Source organism: Bos taurus, chromosome 19 (assembly GCF_002263795.3).
Source record: "Bos taurus isolate L1 Dominette 01449 registration number 42190680 breed Hereford chromosome 19, ARS-UCD2.0, whole genome shotgun sequence".
NCBI lineage: Eukaryota > Metazoa > Chordata > Mammalia > Artiodactyla > Bovidae > Bos > Bos taurus.
Window position 1 is genome coordinate 46,712,557 of NC_037346.1, and position 26,023 is coordinate 46,738,579.

At 38.3% G+C, this 26,023-nt stretch overlaps 1 protein-coding gene across 1 annotated transcript in view; it reads left to right on the forward strand.

Moving 5' to 3' along the window:
* Positions 1-2,823: 2,823 nt before the first annotated feature.
* The window catches only part of EFCAB3 (EF-hand calcium binding domain 3), a 147,495-nt gene continuing 124,295 nt past the window's right edge, over positions 2,824-26,023 (forward strand). Inside the window, exons 1-13 of the mRNA XM_024980197.2 lie at positions 2,824-2,924; positions 3,521-3,574; positions 4,069-4,173; positions 8,201-8,254; positions 8,905-9,009; positions 10,082-10,135; positions 10,677-10,781; positions 13,885-13,935; positions 14,803-14,907; positions 15,471-15,524; positions 17,156-17,260; positions 17,928-17,981; positions 20,277-20,381. Coding sequence (XP_024835965.2) covers positions 4,113-4,173; positions 8,201-8,254; positions 8,905-9,009; positions 10,082-10,135; positions 10,677-10,781; positions 13,885-13,935; positions 14,803-14,907; positions 15,471-15,524; positions 17,156-17,260; positions 17,928-17,981; positions 20,277-20,381 — 853 coding nt within the window. The 5' untranslated portion in view covers positions 2,824-2,924; positions 3,521-3,574; positions 4,069-4,112. The remainder of the gene's footprint in view (positions 2,925-3,520; positions 3,575-4,068; positions 4,174-8,200; positions 8,255-8,904; positions 9,010-10,081; positions 10,136-10,676; positions 10,782-13,884; positions 13,936-14,802; positions 14,908-15,470; positions 15,525-17,155; positions 17,261-17,927; positions 17,982-20,276; positions 20,382-26,023) is intronic.

Consider the following 26,023-nt stretch of genomic DNA (forward strand, 5'->3'; position numbering starts at 1 on the left):
GTGATAGTAAAAGGTAGACTTACTTTTAATTGGTGTTATTATTATTTCTAAGTTCTGTACAAATAATATATCCCCTATGACCTGTTCCCAGGGTGGACCTCTCCTAGAGCCCCTATTCTCCCAATATGTCAGTGAAACTAATATGTGTATGATTTCATTTATAAGATTTGAAAAGAAGCAGAGCTAAATAACAGTGATTAAGCATGCCAACTAGATGATAAATGTATAAAGAAAAGCAAGAAATCATTGTCCAACTCTGTAATGACCTATATGGGAGAATAATCTGAAAAAGAGTGGATATATGTATAACTGATTCACTTTGCCATGCAATAGAAAGTAATAAAACACTGCAAATCAACTATACTCCAAGAAAAAAATTTAAAGTAAATAGCTCCAAAAATTTTTTTTGTATTATAGTTAGTATAGCATAATGCAGTCATTCTCATTAATTTCAAAGACACTGGAATACCTAGAAAAATACTAAATTATATTTAGTAGCCTCCATTTAAGAAAGTGTGGGACTATGTGCTACATAATAGTACTTATGACCAATCTACATCAAACCAAGTTTGGGGAAAACGATTAAAGGTGAATAGTTTTAACCCAATTCTGGAACTTTCGTGTTTCCTTCCAAACTGATTTCTAGGTTTAGGTATTGATATATAATAACTGAAACCCAAACCATCATTTTATTTTTACACAAAAGTTCCTTTGAGTTCATTTTCAGAGACCATCCTAAAAATCTCTCATATACTATACAGTTAAAGAAAATGTTTCTCTAAATAGAAATGCCTTCAAAATGTTCATGATTCATGTAAATAAAGTCATCAGTGCTTTGATGTTAAACAAAAGAAAAATGAAATCATTGTCCAAAAACTAAGGGTATAATTACCTCTTAAGGAATACTGTGAATAGGGCTTGAGAAAGATAGACTTCTGGAGTGCTATCAACGTTCTTCTGTTTCTTTACCTAGGTGGTAGTTACAAGGGTGTTGTTTCAAGTTCAGTTCAGTTCAGTCACTCAGTCGTGTTCGACTCTTTGTGACCCCATGAGCCACAGCACACCAGGGCTCCCTGTCCATCACCAACTCCCAGAGTCCACCCAAACCCATGTCCATTGAGTCAGTGATGCCATCCAACCATCTCATCCTCTGTCATCCCCTTCTCTTCCTGCCCTCAATCTTTCCCAGCATCAAAGTCTTTTCAGATGAGTCAGCTCTTTGCATCAGGTGGCCAAATCACTGGAGTTTCAGCTTCAACATCAGTCCTTCCAATGAACACCCAGGGATGATCTCCTTTAGGATGGACTGGTTGGAACTCCTTGCACTCCAAGAGACTCTCAAGAGTCTTCTCCAACACCACAGTTCAAAACCATCAATTCTTCTGTGCTCAGCTTCCTTTATAGTCCAATTCTCACATCCATATATGCCCACTGGAAAAACCATAGCCTTGACTAGACAAACCTTTGTTGGCAAATTAATGTCTCTGCTTTTTAACTTCCTGTCTAGGTTGCTCATAACTTTCCTTCCAAGGAGTAAGCGTCTTTTAATTTCATGGCTGCAATCACCATCTGCAGTGATTTTGGAGCCCAGAAAAATAAAGTCTGACACTGTTTCCACTGTTTCCCCGTCTATTTCCCATGAAGTGATGGGACCAGATGCCATGATCTTCGTTTTCTGAATGTTGAGCTTTAAGCCAACTTTTTCACCCTCCTCTTTCACTTTCATCAAGAGGCTCTTTACTTCTTCTTCACTTTCTCCCATAAGAGTGGTGTCATCTGCATATCTGAGGTTATTGATATCTCTCCTGGCAATCTTGATTCCACCTTGTGCTTCCTCCAGCCCAGCATTTCTCATGATGTACTCTGCATATAAGTTAAATAAGCAGGGTGACAATATACAGACTTGAAGTACTCCTTTTCCTATTTGGAACCAGTCTGTTGTTGCATGTCCAGTTCTAACTGTTGCTTCCTGACCTGCATACAGGTTTCTCAAGAGGCAGATCAGGTGGTCTGGTATTCCCATCTCTTTGAGAATTTTCCACAGTTTATTGTTATTATACGTGTTTGTGTCTAATTGTCCAAAGTCAGTCTATATTAGTAGCAATTCCTATATCTTCTAAAATATTTTCTAATAATATACTTCAGATCTTCACCACTGAAAAGTAAAAAATCAGTATCGGGGACAAACAAACTACTGCTCATAGACCAAATCTAGCCCTCTGTTTATAAAGAAAGTTTTGCTAGAACACAGTCACAGTCTTCTTTTATCTATTATCAATGGCTATTTTAGTGCTACAACAGCAGAATTGAGTAGCTTATATAGTCTCTGTTGCAGCTACTCAATTCTGCTGTTGTAGAAAACCCCATGGACGGAGGAGCCTGGTAGGCTGCAGTCCATGGGGTCGCAAAGAGTTGGACATGACTGAAGCGACTTAGCAGGAGCAGCAGCACTAAAATAGCCGTTGTGTGAAATGATAAAAATTAGGATAATGGTCAAACAGTTTAGCAGTTTTGGGAAAAGCAGAGCAAAATTAGGTTAACTTTCCATTCTAGTTTACAAAGCGACTATTTAAATCCTCAGTACACTGAGAACTGTGGTTTCTTATTCTCAGTGTTATGAAAGCAAGTCTTCCCTTAGGGCTATAAGTTCTAATTCTCTCCCACTCTTGACTCCACTAGGCAGATTTTACTGTGCCTTTATCTTTTACCTAGCAGCTGGGGATAGTGATGTATAAACATGAACGATTTTGTTTCATATCTTTAAGTAGTTAGATAGTTATTAATATTGTCAACTATACTCACCATTTCTGTTTTTGAAGGAGAAAAAATTAATGTAGAAGATCTGAAAAATATTCTGGAAGGCTTCGGGATAGAATTCACACCTAAAGAATACTCGGAACTGGTGAAAAACCTGCCAGTTGATGGTAAGCATTTCAAACAAGATTAGAACTTTGAGAAGGGTTAGTCTTAGGTGTTTAAAACAACTTAAAAAAAAAACACTATACCTGCTAGATATCCTAATTTAAAAACCACAGAAAAAAGAATGTAAGAAATTTTAGTGTAACTTTGTCCTTCCTTTGGAAAGTGTAATTCTTTCTTTGGGAAACTCTAAATACCAACTCTATTTTCTTGAATCCTGCCATTGGATACAAAAATTCCTTTTATTATATTTGGTTCCACCCTCAAAACTAAAAGTTAAACTGAGAAATGTAAGGAAGAAAGTGAGGATGGGAGAAATAGAAGAGTAGGAGAATGAAGAAAAAAGTCAAAGAAAAGTGAGGGAAAGACGTGTTCATGTTCCAGTTAAGGTGTTTGCTGCTAATTATTGGTTCTACAGCCAGACACAGCACTCAGAGAGTTTTCTTTTGTCCATAGTTTCAAAGTCACTGGAGGGCAAAAATCAAAGTTATTTCTAAGACAAATCATTTTAAAGCATGTTTGTGAAATTATACCTTTGTATTGTCTCTCTTCAATTTCTATATCCTTTTATCTGTGATGTCGATTGTGCCTTTTCTTACAGATGATGGGAATATATATGAAAATAGATTGCTAGATGGTGTGAAATCTTTCAATGGTAAGAAGCATGAGAAGAAAGATAAATAAGATTCTTCTGCCTTACATTTGCAGTAATATTATTGTCTAATTATTCTCTTGCGGATCTTACCACCTCACACATAATTTTTTATGTGATTATTTTTTATTTGTTTTGAATGTATGTGCTTTTTTCAAATAGTCTTTCCTGCTTAGTAAACTTTGGCTTTTATTAAATTTATTTGCAAAGCAAATCTAAAGTTGGGCCTATATAGAAAATGTGAAGTAAAGAATTGGCAGTAGTTCTGGGCATTCCTTCAGTGTAACTCACTGGAGAATGAATTTGTACCTTGTTAAGATTGTCCTCAAGACCATGCAGAAATTACAATTCTAATTCTATTTTGTTCACATTGTGCACTTGAACATTTTGGATCAGTGATATTTTTGCTGATAGTCCTGGTTGTATGGAAATTGACTGAAATTTTCTCTATTGGAGAAGTCATTAAATTTCCCTCGTGTTCCCAAATGTTTCCGTAGGTGGGAAGGTTGATGTCAGTAATCTGGAAAACGTTTTGGGAAACATGAAAATCAAATTCCCAGATAACAAGCTCAAAGATTTGGCACAAAACCTACCAGTTGATGGTGAGCATCACAGATGATATTAGACCTTTTAAAGAAATTTAGACTTATAAGCTTATGTTTGAAAATTTCTGGCACTAAATCTGTTTTGGTGATAATATCACTCTTTAAATCTTTGAGAAGAGCCCAGTCCTAACATAAGAGACTATTTTGACTTGGTGTGTTTTCAGTGATCTCAGTATGCACGATGGTACATGTGCTACAGTGAGTTATAGGAGTTTAACCCTTTACTTGAAAGAAACTGAAGAAGGGCTTATTACCCACAGAGAAGAGGTTTCTAATTTCAGATTAAGTATATGATTTACATTTATTTTAAAAATCATATCACCTGCCTATACATTCCTGTTGGAGCGGGTAATTGAGAGAACATGGCTGCCAGTTGACCTGCAAACTGGAGTCAAAGCAATTGGAGGATCCTCACTGCCCCCCTTGTGCTTAGAACACCCACCGTGTCCACTGTTCCCACAGTGAGAGTTGTGCTCAAGCAAAGAGCCTTGAGAGAGCAATGTGTTGTTGAATCCCATCTGGACGGTATACATGACTAAACCCAGTTAAAGTCTCTATATAAACTTTTAAGATTCTGGCGGGCAGTGCAGAGACCTACTTGTCTTGTGGTCACCAAAGGCAAGCCTCATATGTAAGTTTCCTTGCTTAGAAACCTTTCAGCCACCCATCTGGAGTGGTCTGCTCTTACTTTGGTCTTCCCCTGCCCTCAGTGTACAGGTGGCTGGTTTCAGATTTTACCTGGGAAGCTCCTTAGGTTTCAAACCAACAATTCCTTTATACACTTGCAAATTACCAGTTTCCTTATCCCTTCCCCTGTGTTTTGGCACGCGCTCACATTATTCATCCCTGACCTTATCTCTGTCTACATTAAGAACCTTAAACAGCAGTATTTTATCTTCCTTTATTTTATTTATTTATTTGTCACTGTGCTGGGTCTTTGTTGCTGTGTGCAGACTTTCTCTGCACGGTGCGCGGGCTTCTCATTGCAGTGGCTACTCTTTTTGAGCACTACAGGCTCTCTAGAGCACCGGCTCAGTAGTTGTGGCTTGTGGGTTCAGTTCCCCACGGCCTGTGGGACCTTCCCAGACCAGCGATCAAACTCATATACCCTGCATTTGGGAGGTGGATTCTTTATTACTGGACCACCAGGGAAGTACTCTTTTTATTTACTTATTTATTTTAATGGAGGATAATTCTTCACAACGTTCTGTTGGTTTCTGCTGTACAACAGCATGAATCAAGCATGCGCATGCTTAGTAGCTTAATTGTGTCTGACTCTTTGTGACCCCATGGACTGTAGCCCACCAGCCTCCTCTGTCCATGGGGATTTTCTAGGCAAGAATACTGGAGTGAGTTGCCATGCCTTCCTCCAGGGGATCTTCCCAACCCAGGGATCGAACCCAGGTCTCCCATATTGTAGGTGGATTCTTTACCGTCTGAGCCACCAGGGAAGCCCAAAATTTTGCAGTGGATAGCTTTCCCTTCTCCAAGGGATCTTCCCAACCCAGGAATCAAACCAGAGTCTCCTGCATTGCAGGCAGATTCTTTACCAGCTGAGTACCAGGGAAGCCCCAATCAAGCATAAGTATACATATATCTTCTACCTCTTGAGCCTCCCTCCCTTCCACTTTAGTTTATTAACATTCATATAATGCCCCATTTTAATCCTCTTGCCTAACATTTACTGTGCCTACCTTCCAGAGTCCAGAATTTCTCTGTGTCCATGTCTCTAGAGAATAAATTTCTGGTTTTCAGGGAATGGGCAGGGGGGTGAGAGGAGAAGTGATGGTGGAGTGGAATTTGGACAAAATGGGAATACAAGAAAGGGTAATAACTAGCAGAGGAGGGGAATGTTGTTAACTTGCCTGTGTGTACTAATTTGCTAGCAGTCCCCTTGATGTTCATTCCTACACCTAACCCGATACTCTGTATCTTGAAACTTTTTAGGATTCTTCTTTGTGAATTATGCCGCTTTTCATTAGTGTCCCCTCATAGGCTTTTAAGTTCCCTGGTGGCTCAGACGGTAAAGGGTCTGTCTACAATGCGGTAGACCCGGGTTCGATCCCTGGGTTGGGAAGACCCCTGGAGAAGGAAATGGCAATCCACTCCAGGACTATTGCCTGGAAAATCCCATGGACAGCGGAGCCTGGTAGGCTACAGTCCATGGGGTTGCAAAGAGTCGGACACAACTGAGCGACTTCACTTTCACTTTCTTTCTTTCTTCCTCAGCTCTGCTGAATTAGTTACCACTCTCCTACTTGCTTTCTAATTTTCAAATGTTTGTGAAGTCTCTTGTTCATGAGGATTTCATCTCCCATAAATGTCTTTTGAGTACATTTATTATTACTTTCCTATCATTTTAGTGAAGTTCAAGGAGAGGAGGAAATAAATACTTATGGGTAGTAAAAGCATTTTGAAAAGCTACCCTAGTTAATTTAATTGATCAAATTTAAATAACTGAATGCAGGCTGAGATTCCCATTTAAAAATTGGAAGGTGTAAAGCTTTTTAATCCTCAGGCTAGAGACACCCTCATTATGTACATAAAGAGCAAAGATAAGCATTTGTAAACCCAGATAGTATTCTACTTTCTTCAATGAATCACATTATCTTTCTATACATAATTAGTTGTTATACCTTTGGTGTTGAATCTGTGAAACCAGAATGGATTTTCCTTGCTCTCTCTGATGGGAAAGCTAAAAGAAAGATCAAAAGCCTTTTCTCACCTGCTGCTGCTAAGTCGCTTCAGTCGTGTCCGACTCTGTGCGACCCCATAGACAGCAGTCCACCAGGCTCCGCCGTCCCTGGGATTCTCCAGGCAAGAACACTGGAGTGGGTTGCCATTTCCTTCTCCAATGCATGAAAGTGAAAAGTGAAAGTGAAGTAGCTCAGTCGTGTCCGACTCTTTGAGACCTCATGGACTGCGGCCTACCAGACTCCTCCTCCATCCATGAGATTTTCTAGGCAAGAGTACTGGAGTGGGTTGCCATTGCCTTCTCCACCTAGACTTAGTGAAATCAATAATAAATGAAGGCTCTGTGAGGATAGGAACCATGTCTATGCTGCTCACCATTGTGTGTGTGTGTGTGTGTGTGTGTACTCAGTCGTGTCTCATTCTTTGCAACCCCATGGGCTGTTGTATCCCTTAGTAAAGAGCACAATGAGTGCAGATCTTTGACACCTATAAATGCTTGTTGAGTGAGAAATAGAATTAACTAGATAATATGTTAATTTAGCAACTACTCAAGACTCTCAGCAAGAATTTTCAGTTGTGTTAATCAGTAGGTGTTACCTGATCGTTATCACCAATGTGGAAATTTAATGTAAAATTATACTGTGCTATATGTAGCAAGAGACCCCAAAGCATAAATCTGATAACTAAATGTATGGGGAGAATGTACTGGAAACTACCCCAAAGGAAGAATAAGATTCCATAGTAATAAATAGTATTCTGTTTTTTTGGTAAGAAAATACGAATAATGTGCATAGTTCTAGATTTTTTTTTTTCTTGGCCTAAAATGTACTACATCTGCAATTCTGGGAAATTATACTGATTGAAGAGATAATTCTCATTATGTTCCATTCTACTGTTTAATTTTAAACTGTCTAATATTACTATGGGCATCCCTAACTTGTCTGGATGGGATACAGAATAAATAGACATATTTTGTAATTTAAAGACTCTCATAGTCTTTGATTATGTAATGAACATTACTACTACAAACAAATGCAGTGGATTAAGCTACCTTGGGGGTTACAGTATGGGGTAGTGTTAAGTGGGGAAATAGGTAGACTTAAAGTTCCAAAGTGAAAGTTTTTATCCTTATTGCTGGAATCTGATACAGTAGATGGTGTAAAGCCACCAGAACAAACCTGAGGAGGGAAATTTTCATATGCATGCACGCAGAGACTGAGATACTAAGAGGGAGAAGAGAATAAATAATGAAATTAATGCTTAAATATTTTAATAATCTTTTTAAATCAGTCTACAATTGTGTCTGTCTAAATTGTGGCTTATGCTTTAGTGTTTGGCAAGACTGATCTGCATAAACTGCTAAAAGAAATAAAGAAAATAACAGGTGAGCAATACATTTTGTGAAAAGATATAAAACTAAAATGCAAATACTCCATGTTTACATACAGATGTAAAGCTGTTTTCTTATTTTGTCATTGATTTTTAACTTCTGTTTTTGTAACAATTAAAGTTGATTCTAATGACATGAAGATTACATTGGATTATTTATGTTTTAGCAAAACATATCACTATTTCTCTATAACAAGTTCTGTATTCTCTGAAACTTTTTTATTTTGTGATTTATTTCAGTGGCCAACTCACCTATTCATTCATTCAAAATACTTATCTCATGTCTACTGTAACCCAGTAAATGTTAGAGTGAAATTTTGATAGAAATACAAATAATGTGGTTAATGAAGATAATTCATCTTGTAATTCAGACAAAGAGAAACACAAATTCTACCTGATGGTTAATACAATTTAGATGAGGTAGCTGCCTGTACATAACTTAGATCACTTTGCCTCCTATATATCCCTTTACCATGAGCTGGGTTAACTTCTTTGAGGTCCTTAAGAGCATTAGAAATAAGTATTTTGTTTAGAATTAAAGAAATAACTTCCGAAAACTGTAGAAAACCCTGTACAAGCTTTAGACACTTCATCGTTTGGAGTCAGTAAGCAATTCTCATCTGTAACCATTCCCATCTTTTAAAGGAGAAAAAGTTGAAGCCAAAGACATACAGAAAACACTAAGAAACCTGGGAATAGAGCTCACAAATAGGGAAATCTGGGAGCTGTTGAAAATATTGCCATTTGCTGGTAGGTATTTGATGTATGTATCTGTGTATGTATCTCTGTGCTTGTATAAACTTCATTGTGAGAACGTCATAAAAATGGGCCATTCTAGTTTTGTATAAAAATCTAAAACACAAAAATACCAATCTTTAGCTGTAAAGAAATTAGGCCTTTAACATTTAGGTTTCTCATTTTGAAAAGCTATAGCATCAAACCTGAGTCCTGCCATTAAGTGAAATAAATCAGAAAAAGAAAGACAAATACCATATGACATCACTAATATGTGGAGTCTGAAATATAACACAAATGAATGTATCTACGAAACAGAAGCAGACTCACAGACATAGAGAGCAAACTGTGGTTGCCAAGGGTGAGGTGGCAAAGGGGAAAGGATGGATTGGGAGTCTGGGATTAGCAGAGGCAAACGATTACATACAGAATGGATAAGCAGCAAGGTCCTACAGTACAGCACATGAAATATGTTCAATATCCTGCAATAATTGATAATGGAGAAGAATATGAAAAAGAATATATGTATGTACAATTGAATCACTTTGCTCTACAGCAGAAATTAGCACATTTTAAATCAACTATACTTCAATAAAATAAAATTTTTTTTAAATATTACTCAGAAATGAATGATGCATTAGTAGGGCAATGTGAAAGAAAAGTCTTAAATTAGCAAGAAGGTGGTGCTTATGGTAAAGAACCCATCTGCCAATGCAGGAGACTCAGGAGGCATGGGTTGGATTCCTGGGTCAGAAAGATCCCCTGGAGGAGAGCATAGCAACCCACTCCAGTATTCTTGCCTGGAGAATCCCATGGACAGAGGAGCCTAGCAGGCTACAGTCCATAGGGTTGCAAAAAGTCAGACATGACTGGAGTGACTTAGTACACACAGAGAAAGAAAAAGGAGAACTCAGAGTCGGGAAAGAGGTAACATCTGTTTCAGTGAAGAACGTGGATGTAGAAAATGTAGGAATATAACTTAAGACAAATTTTTAAAGTATGTAATTATGAAATTATGTTCTTACTACCTTTTTTTTTTTACTGTCCATGTAACTGTATCTTACCTTAAATGTGTCTTATTTTACAGATGATAAAAAGGTAGAGAAAAATGATTTGCTCAATCACATCAAGGCTTTTCCTGGTAAGTGAGAATCATAATAAGAAGGAAAGTAAAACTAAGACTTGCAGATTTTACCTTAATTTTCAAAAGGCTTATCATTCCACAATAATTAGATCATTGATCTTATTATCCCATTAACCTATAGGTCTCCTTTAGATGCAATTACATCTAATGTGATCATTTATAGTTCTCTGACACAGTAAGTTTCATATATACATATGAAACTTATAATACATAAAAATAGCATTTGGGATTAGTATATAAATAAAATTGTATATAATTTACATAATATATAATTAAGTTCCTTCTAAATACACCTTTCTTGAAAACTATGGAAAGGGCCCCTGAAATGAACCACAAATATATTCTTGACTTCCACAGTATGTCTTTATTGTGGAAAGTGTTGAAGACATTTCACATGTAACCATAAATAGTTTTTTTTTTTTTTTTTGGTCATTATGCAATAGATTTGTTTCATCTAGTTGCAATTGGTGCATGAATATAACCAGCATTTTTTTTTAAATACCAGTTCCTATTTTTTATCACTTCATTCTTTCTTAAGGTGGGAAGTGTCATGTCTCTAAACTGGAAACCATCCTGGAAAACTTGGGTTATGACCTGGAGAATGAGGAAGTTGAGGACCTGAGGAACCACCTGCCAGTTGATGGTGAGCATGTAGTCATGGCTTTAGGGAAACTGAGCTCCTCTAATAAAACTTCCAGATGTGTTCATCTGAGAAATTTTATTATCTCAGATTATTAATGTTTAAATAAGATCAGTAATCTGTTAAACAGTGATTCCCACCTGAAGGGCTAAATTTTGATGGCAGTGAGAAAATTGACAGACCTAAGAAGCAGGTAGAGAAATGAAACAGAGAAGCACTTTAAAGAAAAAAAAGCCAGAATTGAAAGAGACACGTGTACCCCAATGTTCATCGCAGCACTGTTTATAATAGCCAGGACATGGGAGCAACCTAGATGTCCATCAGCAGATGAATGGATAAGAAAGCTGTGGTACATATACACAATGGAGTATTACTCAGCCATTAAAAAGAATACATTTGAATCACTTCTAATGAGGTGGATGAAACTGGAGCCGATTATACAGAGTGAAGTAAGCCAGAAAGAAAAACACCAATACAGTATGTTGCTAAGTCACTTCAGTCGTGTCCAACTCTGTGCGACCCCATAGACGGCAGCCCACCAGGCTCCCCTGTCCCTGGGATTCTCCAGGCAAGAACACTGGAGTGGGTTGCCATTTCCTTCTCCAATGCATGAAAGTGAAAGTGAAGTCACTCAGTCGTGTCCGACTCTAGTGACCCCATAGACTGCAGCCTACCAGGCTCCTCCATCCATGGGATTTTTCAGGCAAGGGTACTGGAGTGGGGTGCCATCGCCTTCTCCGTCCAATACAGTATACTAATGCATATATATGGAATTTAGAAAGATGGTAATGATAACCCTGTATGCGAGACAGCAAAAGAGACACAGATGTATAGAACAGTCTTTTGGACTCTGTGGGAGAGGGAGGGGGGTGATAATTTGGGAGAATGGCATTGAAATATGTATAATATCATATAAGAAACAAATCGCCAGTCCAGGTTCGATGCAGGATACAGGAAGCTTGGGGCTGGTGCACTGGGATGACCCAGAAGGATGGTATGGGGAGGGAGGTGGGAGGGGGGTTCAGGATTGGGAACACGTGTACACCCGTGGCAGATTCATGTTGATGTATGGCAAAACCAATAAAATATTGTAAATTTTTTAAAAATTAAAAAAAAGACAACATCAAAAAAAAAAAAAAAAAGAAAGAAAGAAAAAAAAAGCCAAAGAAGAAATTTAAAAACCAGTCAGGGAAAAAAAAAATGTAAAAGTCTCTTAAATCACCATAAAGTTGCAAGAGAATTCCAGAAAATCATCTACTTCTGCTTCATTAGGGCTTCCCTGGTGGCTCAGACAGTAAAGAATCTGCCTGCAATGTGGGAGACCCAGATTTGATCCCTGGGTTGGGAAGATCCTCTGGAAAATGAAACAGCAACCCATTCCAGTATTCTTATCTGGAAAATCCCATGGGGTAGCAAAGAGTCAGACACGACTGAGTGACTGACACTTTCACTTTTCACTTTCTGTTTCATTGACTACACTAAAGCCTTTGACTGTGTGGATCACAACAAACTGTGGAAAATTCTTAGAGATAGGAATACCAGATCACCTCACCTGCCTCCTGAGAAACCTGTGTGCAGATCAAGAAGCAACAGTTAGAACCAAATATGGAACGACAGACTGCTTCAAAATTGGGAAAGTAATAGGTCAAAGCTGTAAATTGTCACCCTGCTTATTTAACTTATATGCAAAGTACATCATGAGAAATGCCAGGCTGGAGGAAGCACAAGCTGGAATCAAAATTGCCAGGAGAAATATCAATAACCTCAGATCTGTAGATGGCACTACCCTTATGGCAGAAAGCAAAGAGGAACAAAAGAACCTCTTGGTAAGTGAAAGAGAAGAATGAAAAAGCTAGCTAAAACTCAGCATTGAGAAAACTAAGATCATGGCATCTGGTCCCATCACTTCATGGCAAATAGATGGGGAGAAAAACGGAAACCATGATAGACTTTATTATGTTTATTTTGGCTCCAAAATCACTGCAGATGGTGACTGAAGCCATGAAATTAAAAGACTCTTGCTCCTTGGAAGAAAAGCTATGACAAACCTAGGCAGCATATTAAAAAGCAGAGAGACTTTGCCAACAAAGGTCCATAGAATCAAAGCTATGGTTTTCCCAGTAGTCATGTATGGATGTACAAGTTGGACCACAGTAAAATAAATAAATTTAAATTAAAAATAAATAAAATCATAAAAATTAAAAAAAAAAGAAAGAAAATTGAACACTGAAGAACTGATGCTTTTGAACTGTGGTGTTGGAGAAGACTCTTGAGAGTCCCTTGGACTACAAGGAGATCAAACCAGCCAAGCCTAAAGGAAATCAGTCCTGAATATCCATTGGAAGGACTGATGCTGAAGCTGAAGCTCCAATACTTTGACCACTTGATGCGAAGAGCTGATTCATTGAAAAAGACCCTTATGCTAGGAAAGACTGAAGGCAGGAGAAGGGGACCACAGAGGATGAGATGGTTGGATGGCATCACCGACTCGATGAACATAAGTTTGAGCAAACTCTGGGAGATGGTGAAGGACAGTGAAGCCTGGCGTGCATTCCATGGAATCACAAAGAGTCGAACATGACTGAACGACTGAACAACTACAGAAGTATACAAATTAGATGAAGGAGTCAGCAATGATTGGAAGTTTTGGTGGGTGTGGAGTTGGAAACATGAAGAAAGTGCTGTGTAAGGGTTGCATGTGGAAGTAGCCAGCTACAATATTTTAGGCAGGTGAATACATTGGTATTGCAATTTTTATTGTGTATGAATCCTGTAATATTAACAGTAAGGTGGTCAAGCATCATGGTACTCCTAGATTCTAAAGTAGAATAGGCCAAGTGGAGAGTAAGTCAAGCAATGTTTTTAAAACTTCCTATCACCATTGTGTATAGAATTTAATATTTTATACTATAATTTTGTCTTCTATTCTATATATTTATCATTTATAAAACTTAATTCTTCAATTCCATGCCCAGCTGGGGTTTATTTATAGAACAACTTAGGGTAAACTTCTGAATTTCAGTGTTTTGTTCTACAATATAAGGTCTTTGTAACACTTTCTGGGTCTAATGAAAAATCTGTGTCTTACTTGTACTTTATCCTATAGATGAAAAGGTTAAACCAAATACTCTCATGGAAAATGTTGAGTCATTCAAAGGTGAGTGAAAGTTTATACAGAAAAATCATTTTAACAAAATGCTGATGGTTTTCTGTTTTGCTTTTAAATATTTTATTCCTATCATACTGACATTGTTAATTCTTTTAGTATATCAATGGTATCTTTCATTCTGTGATCCACATTAGTTTGGGGTGTATACTTTTTAGCACAACTATTATTTATCATGTCTTGGTAAAATATCTTGTATTCTCTGAATATTTTCAATAATGCATATCACTTTTACATTGTTTAAACAGCTAAAAATCTATGTTACCACAATAAGTGGCAGAAAAAAAACATTGGCATAAATCTTTTTATAAATAACATTACACAGGAACTTTCCTGCTGACTCAGACAGTCAAGAATTTGCCTACAATGCAGGAGACCCAGGTTCAATTCCTGGGTCAGGAAAATCCCCTGGAGAAGGGAATAGCTACCACTCTAGTATTCTTGCCTAGAGAATTCCATGGGCAGAAGGGTCTGGTGGGCTATAGTCCCTGTGGTTGCAAATAATTGGACATGACTAAGCAGCTAACACTTTAACTTTTTTTTTTATCACATGGGCAAATTAAAAGTAATATGAACACTGTCATTACAGAATTACTTCTATAGCCATTTATATTATTGTTTTAGGCCTCTATACAGCTACCATTTCAGAGTGTTGATTTATCCCATTATTATTAGCGTATTCAAAAAAATTTTCTCTCTAGAATTAAGATTGAGTTCTATCTGATATTTCCTTAGTCTTGACTTAGCATTGGCCAGCCCTGTTCTTAATCCTGCAATTAAACTTAGATGATGTTCATAATTTAGACTCATTCATCATGCTTAAGTTTTTCATCAGTCATTATTTTCATCTTTTCCAAGGAGCCAAGATTAATGCTGATGAAGTAGATGGTGTTTTGAAAAACATAGGGATAGAACTCACACCTAAGGAACGCTGGAAGCTACTTAAAACTCTACCACTTACTTGTGAGTATTTATGATACTGTTTTTGTCCTCAGAGGAGCTTAGTGTGAGTGTATTTATTGTTGGGGTAGGTAGGAATCATTAAACATTTATTCAGTGTATATTTATATTCAACATGTTTAATGAGCACTTCTTAGGTTATAGGATTAAACACAGAAGTTCTTGCCTTCATGGAGGCTATTGTCAGAGATAGAGCTTACTCCATTGGGATTGAGCTTGAGAACATCATAAATGAATAAAGATTTTTTAAATTGATTTTTTAAATTAATTTAGGATTTTAATCTTGAAATGTCTAATAGAAAAATAAGGGGGGAAAAGAGGAAGTGATGTTAAAAAAGGTCAAATCAGAGAGACTGAAAATTTCAGCCTAGTAAAGAAAGTTTAGAACTTTCTCTACCCCTTAACTTTATTCTTAAAACCAAGGAAGATAAGGATGTGTGGATGAGAAATTAGATACATCTAAAAGGCAAATAATGTAACATTATTGTCTTTATAAAATAATCTATTCTCTTCTTATGAATTGCTGTATCACATTTCTGTGTTAACAATAATGACTTCTCTTGTAGATGACAGGAAGTACTATCAAAAACGGTTGCTACAGGGTTTAAAGACTTTCCAAGGTGAGTGTTAAGAATAATAAGTCAAGTGAAAATGAAGTTTTTGACCTTTGTATTTCCTTTTGGAAGTCCTTTTAATTACTCAATGGTAGTAGTAGCTAATTTCTCTTGAGTGTAGTGCCAAGCACTGTTCTAAATACTTTACATCTACTAACTCATTTAAACCTCACAGAAATCTGTAAGTTAGCTTCTTTTGGGCTTCCCGGGTAGCTCAGTGGTAAAGAATCCACCAGATCAGTGGTAAAGAGATACAGGAAGTGCAGATTCAATCCCTAGGTTGGGAAGATCCCTGCAGGTGGAAATGGCAGCCCATTCCGGTATTCTTGCCTGGAGAATCCCATGGACAGAGGAGCCTGGAGGGCTACAGTCCATGGGGTTGCAAAGAGTCAGATCAAATGAGTGACTGAGCACACACACTAGATACTTTTCCTAAGTCAGGTACCATTTTACAGATGAGAGATGCTAACTCATTTGCCTAAAGTCACTCCATTTGAACTTGGGAGGATCATGATTTGAACCTACATTCTTAACTGCTCCCTTTACAGGGGATCTTCCCTGGTGGCTCAGATGATAAAGCATCTGCCTACAATGCGTGACACCTGGGTTCGATCCCTGGGATGGGAAGATCCCCTGGAGAAGGAAATGGCAAAGCACTCCAGAATTCTTGCCTGGAAAACCCCATGGACAGAGGAGCCTGGTAGGCTACAGTTAATGAGGTTGAAAAGAGTCGGACATGACTGAGGATGGGAAGATCCCCTAGAGAAGGAAATGGCAAAGCACTCCAGAACTCTTGCCTGGAAAGCGCCATGAATGGAGGAGCCTGGTAGGCTACAGTTCATGAGATTGCAAAGAGTCGGACACGACTGAGCAACTTCACTTTCACTTTCTTAACTGCGCTATTATATTGAACTGCTACTGCTACTGCTAAGTCACTTCAGTCATGTCCGACTCTGTGCGACCCCATAGATGGCAGCCCACCAGGCTCTGCCGTCCCTGGGATTCTCCAGGCAAGAACACAGGAGTGGGTTGCCATTTCCTTCTCCAGTGCATGAAGGTGAAAAGTCAAAGTGAAGTTGCTCGGTCATGTCTGACTCTTCACGACCCCATGGACTGAAGCCTACTAGGCTCCTCCGTCCATGGGATTTTCCAGGCAAGAGTACTGGAGTGGGTTGCCATTGCCTTCTCCTATTATATTGAACAGTTAGGTTATTAATCTTTTTTATTCCCCTTTATGACTTACAGTTCAAGTTTAGATAACCACTAGGTTATTTCCTGGGAGATAATTTACTATTATAATGACAAGTTTCAAACTCAGTAGCCAGAATTGTGGCTAGCATTTCAGACATGTTTCTCTATTATTGATAATAAATGAATGATGACTAATAAGTCTCATTCATTTGCTTTAGATGTCTATGACAAACTTTAGCAGAGTGCCTCATAACATGTAAAGGAGATGTTTTGTCTTCACAGTCCCCACCCTACCCTCTGCTACCTTGGTTTTCTATTTTCCTTGAACATCTGCATTGCAACTTTGCTTTTCTCCCTCCCATTAGGGTTTGGTGCATAACACTTAACTAAATCATTTTTATTTTAGGCATGATTTTAATCATTTCTCATTTCATCTCTTAATCAAGGAGGATATGTTTTAGAAAATAAACTAGGAACCACTTTGACAAACCTGAACTATGAACTTGAAAATAAAGAATTAAATGATCTACGTAACTATTTGGAAATTGACAGTGAGTATTTAATTTACCACTTGCGACTCCTTTCAGAAGAGCCTTTGAAGTCTTCTTGTAGCATCCCAGAGTATACTTGTTCAATTTCATTTAGAAAGTAAGAAATTCTTATAGAGTTATGATTTTCAAGGAGGAGAAATATGGCTTCTGATTATTATTCTCAGTATTGTCAGAGATCCAATAAGGGCATTGGTAGATTAAGATTCAACTAGGAAAAACAAAGAAACACTTCAGGAAAAAAATAGCAGAAGCTATTGAAAGAGATGTTGAAAAGGGTCAGAGATTGACAAAGTAAGAAGGTAAACAGGATTTGGAATTGTTTGACAGGCAATATACAAAGAGAGATGATCATATTTCCATTTAGCAAATACGAGTATCAGGTTGAAATAGTCAGTGATATCTGATTTGAGACCAATAATATGGCAGCAGAGAGATATCTTTTAGATTAAAAAGACCATTTAGGAACAGCATTAAAGATCTGATTTAGCATGTTAAAACACCTTCTTTAGAATTCTATAAGATAGTTGGATATAAGAAAAACATTTAAAAATCAACAAAAGTTTCTCTATGTAAATAATGACAACTTAGAAAATTTCATGGAAAAAGTGATCCTAATCCTAATAGCAATAAATATTTTATCTGTATCTGATTATCCTTTGTATTTCAGATAATGGAAAAGTTCCTTTGAACTCCTTGATGAACACAGCAAGTTTATTTTCTGGTGAGTGAGAAGTGATGATGACAAGATATAAAATCAAGATATTTTGCCATATGTACATATCATATTTTAATTATATATTCCAATATTCTGAACATTCAGAAAACTAAGATCATGGCATCCAGTCCCATCAGTTCAGTTCAGTTGCTCAGTCGTGTCCAACTCTTTGTGACCCCATGAATCGCAGCACACCAGGCCTCCCTGTCCATCACCAACTCCTGGAGTTCACTCAGACTCACGTCCATCGAGTCAGTGATGCCATCCAGCCATCTCATCCTCTGTCGTCCTCTTCTCCTCCTGCCCCCAGTCCCTCCCAGCATCAGTCTTTTCCAATGAATCAACTCTTCGCATGAGGTGGCCAAAGTACTGGAGTTTCAGCTTTAGCATCATTCCTTCCAAAGAAATCCCAGGGCTGATCTCCTTCAGAATGGACTGGTTGGATCTCCTTGCAGTCCAAGGGACTCTCAAGAGTCTTCTCCAACACCACAGTTCAAAAGCATCAATTCTTCGGCGCTCAGCCTTCTTCACAGTCCAACTCTCACATCCATACATGACCACAGGAAAAACCATAGCCTTGACTAGACGGACCTTTGTTGGCAAAGTAATGTCTTTTCAATATGCTATCCAGGTTGGTCATAACTTTCCTTCCAGGGAGTAAGCGTCCTTTAATTTCATGGCTGCAGTCACCATCTGGAGTGATTTTTGAGCCCCAGAAAAATAAAGTCTGACACTATTTCCACTGTTTCCCCATCTATTTCCCATGAAGTGATGGGACTGGATGCCATGATCTTCGTTTTCTGAATGTTGAGCTTGAAGCCAACTTTTTCACTCTCCACTTTCACTTTCATCAAGAGGCTTTTTAGTTCCTCTTCACTTTCTGCCATAAGGGTGGTGTCATCTGCATATCTGAGGTTATTGGTATTTCTCCCCACAATCTTGATTCCAGCTTGTGTTTCTTCCAGTCCAGCGTTTCTCATGATGTACTCTGCATATAAGTTAAATAAACAGGGTGACAATATACAGCCTTGACATACTCCTTTTCCTATTTGGAACCAGTCTGTTGTTCCATTTCTGGTTCTAACTGTTGCTTCCTGACCTGCATACAGGCTTCTCAAGAGGCAGGTGAGGTGGTGTGGTATTCCCATCTCTTTCAGAATTTTCCACAGTTTATTGTGATCCACCCAGTCAAAGGCTTTGGCATAGTCAATAAAGTAGAAATAGATGTTTTTCTGGAACTCTCTTGCTTTTTCCATGATCCAGCGGTCCCATCACTTCATGGCAAATAGATGGGGAAACAGTGGAAACAGTGCCTGACTTTATTTTTCTGGGCTCCAAAATCACTACAGATGGTGATTGCAGCCATGAAATTAAAAGACGTTTACTCCTTGGAAGGAAAGTTATGACCAACCTAGACAGCATATTAAAAAGCAGAGACATTACTTTGCCAACAAAAGTCCATCTAGTCAAAGCTATGGTTTTTCCAGTGGTCATGTATGGATGTGAGAGTTGGATTATAAAGAAAGCTGAGTGAAGAAGAATTTTTGAACTATGAGTTGGAGAAGACTCTTGAGAGTCCCTTGGACTGCAAGGAGATCCAACCAGTCCATCCTAAAGGAGATCAGTCCTGGGTGTTCATTGGAAGGACTGATGCTGAAGCTGAAACTCCAATACTTTGGCCATCTGATGCGAAGAGCTGACTCATTGGAAAAGACCCTGATGCTGGGAAAGATTGAGGGCAGGAGGAGAAGGGGACGACAGAGGGTGAGATGGTCGGATGGCATCACCGACACAATAGATATGGGTTTGGGTGGACTCTGGGAGTTGGTGATGGACAGGAAGGCCTGGTGTGCTGCAGTTCACAGGGTCTCAAAGAGTCGGACACAACTGAGCAACTGAACTGAACTGAACTGAACTGAATATTCTGAAATTACACACATCTCATTTTACCAATATACTGATGTTTGTTTTTAAGTATATATATATATATATTTTTTTTTATTATCTACAGTTTTAGAGGTATCATTTTTTAAAAAGAAGTCTATTTTATTATAAGCTGGCTGGCTTGTCCTCATTGTTTTAAGAGCACTAATTGAAGCATTCTTTTGGCAAGGCTTAAAGGAAACATCTACTTTAATTCCTTCTTGTGATGCTCTGCAGTTACAAAAGCTTCATTGTATCCTTTCTCCTCTGCAGTTACATCTGTAGCAAGTTAAGATGCTATTGTTTTATTATAATTTTTAAATTTATAATTGTTATATATGAAAATGTTCACTTATCATGTCTCCCATCTTTTTAAAGGTAATAAGATCAATGCCAAGGACACACAATTTTATCTGGAAAATATAGGTATTGAATTAACAAAGAGTGAAAGTGAGGAGCTATTGGACGCACTGCCATTGGATGGTAAGCATTTCAGACGTGCAGTGAATTTTGGAGAATCGTAGAGTTATGCATTATGTGCATTAAATTCTAGAAGTATAATTGTTTAACATCATATTAAAAGTTGAAGAGGTGACATCAGCAGTGTGGCATGTAAATCATTCCTCCTTTTTATCTCCCCTTTTAAATCAATGAATTAGACATCCACGCATGAACCAAAGTGCCTTTGTGGGCATTTTGGCACCTAGCACATTATTCCCAAGGACCCTGGAAGAGTCTTGCCCACTGAACAACCTCTGTCTGGGCCGTAGAACCGACAGAAACAGCAAAACTGCCTAGACCCCTCTCACCACTGTCAAAATTGGGCAAAAATCGGGTGACTGTTGAGCCATGCAGGCACACATACAGGAGCGTACTTGCAGAAGTCTAGCTTTCCAGAAGGGAAGCCCCAGCACATCACTGGATAGAACAACAACAACAAAAAGGTTTGTGTGGGTACCTGGCTACTCCAGCAAAGCAGGACCACCAGAGAAATCCACTATTCCCCAATAGACCCACTAGAACTAAGCAGGAGCTCTGTGACTCTGGGGGAGGATATTGGAGAAAAGGCAAAAAAGAGTTTCAAAAATAAAAGGACTAGAGCTCAGGAGGAAGTCTACCCATGAGCCTCTGGGAGTACCACACGCAGGGATCTCTCTACGGGGTTCTCAGGCATCCCCAAGGTCTAAGTACTACAGCGCCCCCCACCCCACACGCAGTCTGCTGCCGGCTTCTAGTGCAGCGAAGGAAGGTGGTCCCCAGTGGGACCAGGAACCAGTTTGTGAGCAAGGCAAAAACCACAAGAGCTATAGTGCTACCTCCTGGGAAACAAAAGATTTACAGTAGCCAGCCTGGTGAATTTTGAGTTCAGTTCAGTTCAGTGGCTCAGTCGTGTCCGACTCTTTGCGACCCCATGAATCGCAGCAGGCCAGGCCTTCCTGTCCATTACCAACTCCCGGAGTTCATTCAAACTCATGTCCATCGAATCGGTGATGCCATCCAACCATCTCATCCTCTGTTGTCCCCTTCTCCTCCTGCCCCCAATCCCTCCCAGCATCAGGGTCTTTTCCAATGAGTCAGCTCTTCGCATGAGGTGGCCAAAGTATTGGAGTTTCAGCTTCAGCATCAGTCCTTCCAATGAACACCCAGGACTGATCTCCTTTAGGATGGACTGGTTGGATCTCCTTGCAGTCCAAGGGACTCTCAAGAGTATTCTCCAACACCACAGTTCAAAAGCATCAATTGTTTGGTGCTCAGCTTTCTTCACAGTCCAACTCTCACATCCATACATGACCACTGGAAAAACCATAGCTTTGACTAGACGAACCTTTGTTGGCAAAGTAATATCTCTGCTTTTCAATATGTTATCTAGGTTGGTCATAACTTTCCTTCCAAGGAGCAAGCATCTTTTAATTTCATGGCTGCAGTCACTATCTGCAGTGATTTTGGAGCCCAGAAAAATAAAGTCTGACACTGTTTCCACTGTTTCCCCATCTATTTCCCATGAAGTGATGGGACCAGATGCCATGATCTTCGTTTTCTGAATGTTGAGCTTTAAGCCAACCTTTTCACTCTCCTCTTTCACTTTCATCAAGAGGCTCTTTAGTTCTTCTTCACTTTCTGCCATAAAGGTGGTGTCATCTGCATATCTGAGGTTATTGATATTTCTCCCGGCAATCTTGATTCCAGCTTGTGCTTCCTCCAGCCCAGTGTTTCTCATGATGTACTCTGCATATAAGTTAAATAAGCAGGGTGACAATATACAGCCTTGACATACTCCTTTTTCCTATTTGGAACTAGTCTGTTGTTCCATGTCCAGTTCTAACTGTTGCTTCCTGACCTGCATATAGGTTTCTCAAGAGGCAGGTCAGGTGGTCTGGTATTCCCATCTCTTTCAGAATTTTCCACAGTTTATTGTGATCCACACAGTCAAAGGCTTTGTCATAGTCAATAAAGCAGAAATAGATGTTTTTCTGGAACTCTCTTGCTTTTTTGATGATCCAGCGGATGTTGGCAATTTGGTCTCTGGTTCCTCTGCCTTTTCTAAAACCAGTTTGAACATCTGGAATGTCATTGTTCATGTACTGTTGAAGCCTGGCTTGGAGAATTTTGAGCATTACTTTACTAGCGTGTGAGATGACTGCAATTGTGTGGTAGTTTGAGCATTCTTTGGCATTGCCTTTCTTTGGGATTGGAATGAAAACTGACCTTTTCCAGTCCTGTGGCCACTGCTGAGTTTTCCAAATTAGCTGGCATATTGAGTGTAGCACTTTCACAGCATCATCTTTCAGGATTTGAAATAGCTCAACTGGAATTCCATCACCTCCACTAGCTTTGTTCATAGTGATGCTTTCTAAGGCCCTCTTGACTTCACATTCCAGGATGTGTGGCTCTAGGTGAGTGATTACACCATTGTGATTATCTGGGTCGTGAAGATCTTTTTTGTACAGTTCTTCTGTGTATTCTTGCCAAAATTTGGCCACAAGAGGGAAGCCTGCATACCTTCACAAAGACAATGGAAAAATTCAGATAGTAACACCATAGAACATAATACCCCATCTGAAGGTAACAAGAAAAGTTAAGGCGATATCTTCTACTTCAAATGCAAAGGCAACAACACATAGCTAAAAAGATAATGAAAAATCAAGGGAATATAGCTTTACAAAGAAAAATGGTAATTCTCAAGCAGCCAAGCTCAAAACCATGAATATTGCAATCTAATTGATTAAAGAATTCAAAATAGTTATTTTTAAGAAATTCATACAAAAATACTCAGAAAGAAAATTCAGTGACATCAGCAATCAAATATATGAACAATATAAGCTCTTTACCAAGAAGTAATTATAAAAAAGAACCAAACAAATTCTGGAGCCGAAGAATTCTGTGAATGAGATGAAGAAAGCAGTAGAGAGCATCAGTTGCATGGAGACAAGATGGAGAAAAGAAAAAAATGACTTGGAGGACAGGAATTTTGAAATAACACAGAAGAGAAGACAGAACAAAGACTTTAAAAGAGCAAAGAAAGCCTATGTGAGCTATGGAATTCCATCAAGAGACAAATATTGGAATAATCAGGATTCCATAAAGAGGAAAAAAAATATTTCTTTTTTAAAGAAATTAAAAATTTCTTTAAAATTTCTTTAAAGAAATAATAGCTGAGAACCTTCCTCAACCTGGAGAAAGACTTGGACATACAAGGCCACAAAGCTAATAGATCACCCTATCATCTCACTGCAGAGAGACTTTCTCCAAGCCACATATTAAAACTGTCAGAAATAATGATATTAACTAGACTTATTGTGATGATCTTTTCACAACAGAGTTTACTCTTGAACAATATGAGCATTATGGGCACCAACTCTCCATGCAGTTGAAAATCTGTGTATAATTTATAATTAGCCCCCCATGCAGAGGACTCAATCAACCATGGATCATGTAGTTCTGTAATATTTACTATTGAAAAAAATCCACACGCAGTATCTTTTGATATTGATTTCTAACAATTTCACAGTGATAAGAGAACAGACTCTGAATGATTTCAGTACCTTTAGACCATGAAATTTTTGCACCTTGTTTTATGTCCCTGAATATGTTCCAGTGTATCCTGGTTTTATAGCCTATGGGAACTTGAATAGAATTCATATCCTGTTATTGTGTGAAAATTGTGTAAATCTTACTTATGTTGAACTGGCTCATAGTGTTTTTTAGCTCTACTGTATTCTATTTTTCTGTCTATTCATTCTATTAATTTTTGAGAGTTTGATATTGAAACTCTGACTAAAAATCCTAATTTATCTACTTAAAAAATAATTGTAATATATAGTGGGACTATATGTAGCTTTCTTCTATATTTTTCAAGTCTCCTATAAACGTGTTATCGTACTTTCACAATTTAAAAAATAAGGAAGAAATAAATCCACATTTAAGTACATCTGTGCAGTTCAGGTGCTTCTCAGATAGCTCAGTGGTGAAGAATCCACCTGCCTATGTAGGAGATGTAAGAAACTTGGGTTCAGTCCTTGAGTGGGGAAGATCCTCTGGAGAAGGAAATGGCAACCCACTCTGGTATTCTTGCCTGGAAAATTCCATGGACAGAGGAGCCTGACAGGCTACAGTCCATAGGGTCGCAAAGAGTCAGACACGACTGAGCAGCTGAGCTTGCACACATGTGCGATTCAAACCCATGTTGTTCAATGGTCAGCTGTATATACAAATATCAAATTAGGTTGTACACATAAAACTAATATAAATTTCTGTCAATTATATCTCAGTTTTTTTAATGATAAAGAAAAAATCTTAAAGGCAGCAGGAAAAAACTGAAAAGGACCACCGCCCTCCAATTAGGCTATCAGTGGATTTCACAGCAGAAACTACAGCCAAGAGAGCATAGAATGACATATGCAAAGTGTTGAAAGAGAAAAATTTTCAGCCAAGGATACTTTATCTGGTAAAGTTATCCTTCACATACAAAGGAGGAATAAAGGCTTTCCCAGACAAACTAAAGCTGAGAGAGTCCATCACCACTAAACCTGCCTTGCAAGGAATGCTGACAGGAGTTATTCAAGCTGAAATGAAAACATACTACCCAGTGACATGAAAACACACAAATGTACACAACACACTAAGGTGAAAAATACACAGTCAGACTTAGAAAACCAGTTCTTCAAAATAGCATGGTGTGTTAAGCACTGAACTATAGTAAAAAAGTTAAAAGAAAGCACAGTAAACAATAACTATGCTGTGCTTATTCTTAGTCGCTCAGTTGTGTCCAACTCTTTGCAACCCCGTGGACTGTAGCCCACCAGGCTCCTCTGTCCATGGGGATTCTCCAGGCAAGAATACTGGAGTGGGTTGCCATACCCTCCCCCAGGGGGTCCTCCCAACCCAGGGATGTAAGCCAGGTCTTCCACATTTCAGGCAGATTCTTTACCATCTGAGCCATCAGGGAAGCCCCCCAAAAATAACTATAGCTACTATAAATTGTTAACAAATATACATATTTTAAAGGAGGTAGATTATGACATTAATAATGCAAAAGAGAAAATGAAATGTAAAAGATTGCAGTCTTTGCAGGCAATCAGAGGCAACTTGCTGAGTCCAAAATGAACTGTTATCTATAAGATGTTTTATGGAAGTCTCATGGTAACCACAAAGCAAAAACCTAGAGTAGACCCATGAAAGACAGTCAAAGGGGAAACAGAGCATATCACTACAGAAAATACCCTATTTTAAAAGGTAGGCAGAAACAGAGGGGGAAAAAATGGACTGCAAAATACCCAGAAAACAAATGAATAAGATGGCATTAGTAAATCCTTACATATCAGCAATTATTCTAAATGTAAATGGATTGAATTCACCATTAAGAGGCAAAGTATAGCTGAATGGATTAAAAACAAGATCCAACTATTTGCTGCCTACAAGAGACTCACTTCAGCTTTAAGGACACACATAGACTCAAAGTAAAGAAATGTAAAAAGAGATTCCATGCAAATAGAAACCAAAAGAAAGTGGAAGTAGTCATACTTGTATCAAACAAAATAAACTTTAAGCCAAAACTGATAACAAGAGACAAAGGAAGTCATGATGCATAATTGAGGTAAATTCATTAAGAAGATATAACAATCAGA